This window comes from Chanos chanos, chromosome 2 (genome assembly GCF_902362185.1).
Source record: "Chanos chanos chromosome 2, fChaCha1.1, whole genome shotgun sequence".
Classification (NCBI taxonomy): Eukaryota; Metazoa; Chordata; class Actinopteri; order Gonorynchiformes; family Chanidae; genus Chanos; species Chanos chanos.
In genome coordinates, this window is record NC_044496.1 from 57,666,117 (window position 1) to 57,673,616 (window position 7,500).

General features: G+C 41.6%; 1 protein-coding gene across 1 annotated transcript in view; it reads right to left on the reverse strand.

Annotated features, from left to right (window-relative positions):
• The window catches only part of slit3 (slit homolog 3 (Drosophila)), a 155,004-nt gene that overhangs the window by 76,639 nt on the left and 70,865 nt on the right, over positions 1–7,500 (reverse strand). The window contains exon 5 of the mRNA XM_030765593.1: positions 5,796–5,867. Coding sequence (XP_030621453.1) covers positions 5,796–5,867 — 72 coding nt within the window. The remainder of the gene's footprint in view (positions 1–5,795; positions 5,868–7,500) is intronic.

Here is a 7,500-nt window from a genome sequence, read left to right on the forward strand (position 1 = left end):
TCACTGAGACAAAGGGATTAATCGAATCTTCCAGATCGCTCCGCCTCGTTAGTGTTATGACAATCAATTCAAAGGAAACCAACGCGGGGCGTCTGACAACATCTTGTGAAAGACGAAACGCTCGTTGCTTAAACGTTGCGTGACACACAGACCAGACGTCCCAGGCTTTTTTACAGTGTGTGCTGTGTTGTGAGTCAATGAGTCATGGCAGAGAGATATTTCAGGCCCATTAAAAAAAAAGGTTCCGGTAAAAATCTCAGATCTTTGCTTCACTGACCCAAATAAAGGAAGACGATTTTATCCCCGTGCCCTTTGCGTTACAGACAAAATTAGATTCCGAATGAAAGAATAAACGATAAAACACAAACAAAACAAAAACATAGCATTAGACGAGGCTGCGTCGTGCTGTTCTCGTTTTCTTCAACAAAATGTTAAGTTGTCAAATCAACATTAAAATGGGTCAGTGTTAAAGCTGATTTAACATTTATAGTGCTGTAAATACATTTTATGGAAGAATGGGTTTTTTTTTTGGAACATTTTAATCATTAAAGCTTTTCTAAACAGCCCTGTACACCAAACCAACAGAAAGTAACTCATTTGATGAAACCTCTGAGTAAGGCCAGCCAAAGGACATGCATGCAAATCAGATACTGGATTAAAAAGTATTTAGGATTTTTATAACCTTCTTTACAAACAACTCAAGAAAAATCTCAGCAATTGGGATATGGTGACAAACACTGCGTGAAAAGTGGTGTATTCGGAAATATCCGGAAAAAGTAAACTTCCGCTAAACCTGTTGTTTTCCGGAGGTATTCGGATGCCCGCAGAACTTTGTCATACGGACCTGAAAACTCCCGCAAATGTCCGAATACAGCTGTTAGACGGCAGTTTTCAGGCATCCGCGTGACCACAGTCATTAGCTGATGGCTTGGCCTTTCAAATGCTAATAACAGTCAGTGGTCTAGGTGGGACTGGGTATAGAAGCCTGCCCCCCTTCCTCACTGTAACTTTCTATCAGTTAGCCTATATGTAATATTTAGCTGATATTTTGATAACCACACAAACTTCTTAGGTGTTGCATGGTGTATAATATAGCAGTGGTAGGCCCATGTAGCCTTTAATGTCATTGCTCTGTCGTGCAGCTAAATTTACAATGGACTCTTCAAATGGAGCATACAAAAACACACTGAAAACATAATTTAAAAAAGTCTAAATGAGAGGTTCATTAATTATATATTTGATGGTTATGCAACTGTCCTTTACTTGGGGTCAAAGGTACAGGGTGACCAGATGCAAACAGACCAAATGGGGGACAAGTAGTAAGTTTGTGTGGGACAATATGGGACATGTTACTAATGCTGAGAAATGATGTAAAACTTAGATATAATGTCAGTCTAACTGAATAAGAAACACTTGTATACACTTGTATTGATAGACATCCAACATGCATTGGCCATTACAGGCCCATCAAAGGCAACTGTACTTAAGCAAAGCAGCAGGCATCATACAGCTCAAGTCTTTCAAGTTAAACCCCTGACCAAATCCAACTATAACAATAAATAAGGCTCAAAATAAAATATTACATAAAATAAAACAATTTCAATGCAAATCTTTATATCAAGCCAAAATCTCTATTGGATGAGTAGCATGGTCAGAAGGGATAAAAGAACTTTTTCCTTTCTTTTTGACCATGACGTCGGCTGACAGCGTTTATCTTCATATCTGTAAAGTTTTACTAAGTTTGGTTTTTGTGACGTAGCAAAGAAATTCGTCGGCCCCACAGCTGCACAGTTTGATTGACGGCCGCCACAGACTCTTGATGACCGCCCTCAACGCTCTCCTCTCAGCCATTTGGTGAAAGCAAGGCTTTTAAAAAAACTCGCCTATGTTGCATTTTTACTGCTTTTGACAGCGTTATTAAATAGATTAGAAACTATGCTCATGTGCGGGCGGGTAAAATAATGGATCCATATATTTTTTATTTCTGACAGTTAAAAACCAGACGACCAGCGAAAATGCGGGACATTCTCAGTATGAGGGATGCGGGACAAAGGATACAGGGCTTTAAAAAAAAAAAGTTCACAGGGCATAGGAGTTTTTGTTGTTGATTCTCGCTTGTTTGTTCGGAATGTTTCTCCTCAGTACGAGGACGCGCCCCGTTTTCAAACCACCCACTTAGAATCTAAGGTTGAGTCCGGTCCAATCAGTTTTCTGTGCGTGCATGGCGTATGGTGACAGTAACCAATAGCATTGTGTGGTACTGCAGCGCGAAATTTGCTTTGGGAAAGGGGTTACCTGTAGTAAGGTAAGGAGAAGCGAGTCACTGAAGGATTACAGAAGTTGTGCTCCGTATTCTGTCGATCGTGTGCATTTTGAAGATGGCTTGCAAAAGAACACTTAAGTTTTCGAACGGACAGCGGAGTGGAGAGGCTACTCGTGCGCCGGGAATATCCAATTTTTCCAACGCCGAGTCCGAACGAAAACAAACAACTGGTGTCCCCCTTAAATGCATTTTTAAGAAGATGTCTGAACAGCAGTAAACGTTCATGGAGAATGTTATTCGGCGGTTGGACAGGATGGAGTCCCATCAAAGAGGCGCAAGAGGAGTCTGCCCGAGAGAAGAAGACGAGCGGGGAATAACTCTGTTTCGGTAAGTTTATTTCTGTAGCCTTCTGGCTTTCGTCTTTGACTGCCGCGCATTCTGATAAGTTCACATTTCTTTATCTGCTTTATCCCTTAATGTGGTTGAATTTAACTCTTGTATTAATTTTGCTTCTACAGAAAGCTGTGCGGAGAATGCATAATGCTGAAAACAACACGCACAGATATGATCCACGGACAAGGTAGGACAGCGTGTTTTGTTGGTAGACTATATCGTCGCGATTGTTTCATAGCAGTGCTTGGAATTCTAAACGAACTTTTAATCAATCTTCCTTTCTTCTCCGCTTTTTTTTCTCTTTAGCATCCTGAAAGACCGATTGAGACTATTCGAAAGAGTTACCGGGTGAATCCAGAGAACAAAGAGGAGGGCAGGATCGCCACTCGAACGAGGCAAAGGAGGAGAAGAGTAAGTCAAAACATCATTTCCCTAGTAGTTCTTAGACTTTTTCTCCATTTGCTATTTTCAGTGATCTAATTTCTGTTTTCACTGTGTTTTGCATCTGCTCAAGGCCAGAGCTAGTGTTCTGTAAACTGAGGAAGAGGCTGCCATATGGAGGACCGCATCAGTAGACATAATTTCAGAAGGGGTCGCCGCCATCTTGGATGGAAGGCCAGCGTGGGTCCTCCCGCCTAGCACAGAGTTGTCTGCACTGTGTGGGGTGCTACAGAATAGAGACCACGGAAGCTGGGTTGTTCTTGGGAATGCTCAACATTTAGAGTTTCATTTATGCTCCCAAAAGCATTTGTATTATATACTATGATATTACAGTATATTCTGTTCTAATGTATTCTATTCTGTTATATATTGTACATTGAGATATATATATATGATTGTAAATTTATATGCCTTATACTGTATTTGCTTTATTTCTAATAAAATTTGTGTAATTGATTTGTTTGCCAGACTATCTATACAATCTACCTATGAACATAAAACAACACCACCACCAATAATAATAATAATTATTATTATTATATAAACCATATGAATTCATGTCTGGGGGCCCACAATGGACCAATGGGGAAGGGTTTTAGAGGAGGGGCAAGACATTGCTCCACCAATCCAAAGAAAGACTTTTGACCAATTGCAGAATACCTGGTGGCCTAAGGTGTAAAGTGCAAATGTTCCCTTCCAAGCACCCCCAAGGGATTATTCACCATGGCAACTAAGGGCTCTAGGCAGACCCCAAAACACGGTACATATTCAGGAGTATTCCATGCCGCGTAACAGAGCTACAAACTGCCGGATACAGCTGATAATCTGTGGAGTATCCGGGAATATACAGGAGTATTCCAGGCCGAATACACCTCTTTTCACGCAGTGAAAATAGAAAGAAACGAAAATGAAAATGAACAAACAAGCAAACAAATAAACAAACAGTTCTTTGCCATTTGGTCCATTCCGAACTCTACACTTACCTTCACTCTACCTACTCTATAATCACCTTCACTCTAACAACTCCACACTTACCTTCACTCTAACTACTCTACACACCTTCACTCTAACTACTCTATAATCACCTTCACTCTAACTACTCTACACACCTTCACTCTAACTACTCTATAATCACCTTCACTCTACCTACTCTATAATCACCTTCACTCTAACAACTCCACACTTACCTTCACTCTACCTACTCTATAATCACCTTCACTCTAACAACTCTATGATCACCTTCACTCTAACTACTCCACACTTACCTTCACTCTAACTACTCTATAATCACCTTCACTCTAACAACTCTATGATCACCTTCACTCTAACTACTCCACACTTACCTTCACTCTAACTACTCTATAATCACCTTCACTCTAACAACTCTATGATCACCTTCACTCTAACTACTCTACACACCTTCACTCTAACTACTCTACACACCTTCACTCTAACTACTCTACACACCTTCACTCTACCTACTCTATAATCACCTTCACTCTAACAACTCTATAATCACCTTCACTCTACCTACTCTATAATCACCTTCACTCTACCTACTCTACACACCTTCACTCTACCTACTCTATAATCACCTTCACTCTAACAACTCTATAATCACCTTCACTCTACCAACTCTATAATCACCTTCATTCTAACTACTCCACACTTACCTTCACTCTAACAACTCCACACTTACCTTCACTCTAACAACTCCACACTTACCTTCACTCTAACAACTCCACACTTACCTTCACTCTACCTACTCCACACTTACCTTCACTTTAACAACTACACTTACCTTCACTCTAACAACTCTATAATCACCTTCACTCTAACTACTCTACACTGCCGCAATTTCTAAAGACCATTAGGAGAAAGAGCATTAGGAGAAAGAGCATTGGGAAAAAGCGCACTCACACAATAATGCATAAAAACATCCAAACAGCAGTGCTTTCATTTCCCCCTCACACAAACAAAAGCAAAGCTGAAACGCACTGTGAGGAGAGGAGTTATCTCGCTGTTAAACTGTCTCTGCTCCGTTGTTTATGTTGGAAAAATAACCAGAGAACTCACACAATGAATTGCACAACATCTCAGTGTGGCTCGGTGCCAAAACATGACTTCTCCACAGAGAGCAAAAAAAAACCCCCCTCGAGAATCATCCCTCAGATAAACAGATACTTAAAACAAATTAACCACTAAAAATTAATATTAAACAATGTATTATTTCAGTAAATTATCACCAGACGGAACGAGTAATCAACTGGACGTTCGACCTTCATACAGTATGACTCTGGAATTTTTCAAATCAAAACAAGTTCATTAATCTGAAGGCTGTATTTTATGTAACCTCTGCAATGCTTTAAATCTGACGGATGCAAAATCTATGGAAACAAACTTGACAAATGGAAATGTATAAATGGTAACATAATTTGAATGATTCGTTTGTTGAGTGCTCAATGACATGCCCCCCCCCCCCCTCGGCCAGCCATTAAATCATTGTTTAATGGGTTGACTGAGGGGCTGTTAAGGCCATAAAGGAGGACAAGGCAGAATCAGACCAGTAGTGAAAAAGAGAAGTGACAGGCAAGATGAGGCTTTCAGGGTGGGATTTTCGTTTTTTTGGGAGAGGAACATGAAAAGCAGGGAGATGGTGGTTGCTACGGGAGACGAGGTATAGGGGTGGAGTACTTACAGGTTCTTTACGGTGGTGATCCCGCGGAACGCTTTGCGAGGAATAGCCTGGATCTGGTTCTCGCTCAGGTCACTGGGGAGAGGAGAAGAGGGGAGAGACAGGGATGAGATGTTAGGGCACCTGAAGGCGCTCCGTGTTTCACAGCAGAACCGTCTCAGAACGCACGGGTTCACGGTACCTCCAGCCCACTGTAATGATATGCCTGCGCTTTGAAGTCTAAACCAAATCGCTCTGTTGAGCGTAAATGTCACATCTTCTCTCTTTTTCCTCTGGGGCTTCACTCAATATGCATCAGTGTGTGTGTGTATGTGTGTGTGTCTCTGAAAGACAGAGTGTGTATTTCTTTTAATGCGAAACATTTCATAAGCACCATTTGAGTAGTGTGTTTAAGAGTATCTGTGTGTGTGTGTGTGTGCGTGTATGTGTGTGTGTGTGTGTGTGTGTGTGTTATCTGAGCAGTGTGTTTAAGGGTGAATCATTATTTTCAAGGAAAAATGAAGCAATCATGTTCAGCTTTAGTAACTTGAGAACACAAGACAAAAATACAACGAAAAAGCCCTCAACCACACACACACAGACACACACACACACACACACACACACAGGCCGTGTGGCATACTTTGGGCCAGACTTTTTTTTTTTTGTAAGTTTTTTGAGCCAAATGATTTTTGACATATTCACAATGGTTTGCTTAACTTTATTAAGCTTGTTTGTTTGTATGCTCATGCCGGCAAACATAATTTGAAAGCCAGAATGCAATTACTGGTGAGGGAGGAAACAACCGAGATATGGAATATCTGCTTGGCTAATCAGAGTGTCTGTCTCCCAGTCATGCCTGCTACATAGAACACAGAGAGATAGAGAGAGAGAGAGAGAGGGAGAGAGAGAGAGAGAGAGAGAGAGAGAGAGAGAGAGAGAGAGAGAGAGGGAGAGAGAGAGAGAGAGAGAGAGAGAGAGAGAGGGAGAGAGAGAGAGAGAGAGAGAGAGAGACAGAGAGAGAGAGAGAGAGAGAGAGAGAGAGAGAGGGAGAGAGAGAGAGAGAGAGAGAGAGAGAGAGAGAGAGAGAGAGAGACCACCGGTTGGGTTAACCCCTCTGACCTTGCTACAACCAATTTGAGTGATAAACAATCAGGCTAGGATCCAAACACACAGAGGATCCATGCCAGAGCTGGAGCGTGGGCCTGTAATGATGCATTAATGAGACTATTGCCAGCAATTTCCTCATCCAGAATTATAAACACTGCAAATTATTGGCTTCTCCTTTTCCCCATACCCCCCCCGCCAAAAATACCCCCAACCTAAATATGTGTGTTTTTTAGTAACCAATCAAATTTTATTATAAGACACACACACACACATAAAAACCCTACAAAAGCTGGAGTTTGGAGTTTGTGAAGAGGTACCACGGTTCCTCGTCTGGTCGGGTGTAAGCGTTTCTGACATGTCCAACGGCCTTGCGATTCTTGGCTTGTCGTTTTTGTTTGATGGATCCGAGGGCGACTCTGCGTCTTGATAGGAACCGCATGCACACTGTGTATACACTCCACCGGAGAAAGGGGGCGACGCTTTGAAAAGCATAAATCATAATGTTTTGCTTTCATATGGTGCAGAATCGAGGAGAAAAAACCCCCCCAAAAAAACGCTCTGGTGTTTACACGTCCATCACTGAGGATACAAACGAATGTCTCCTTTCAACCCCTCACTC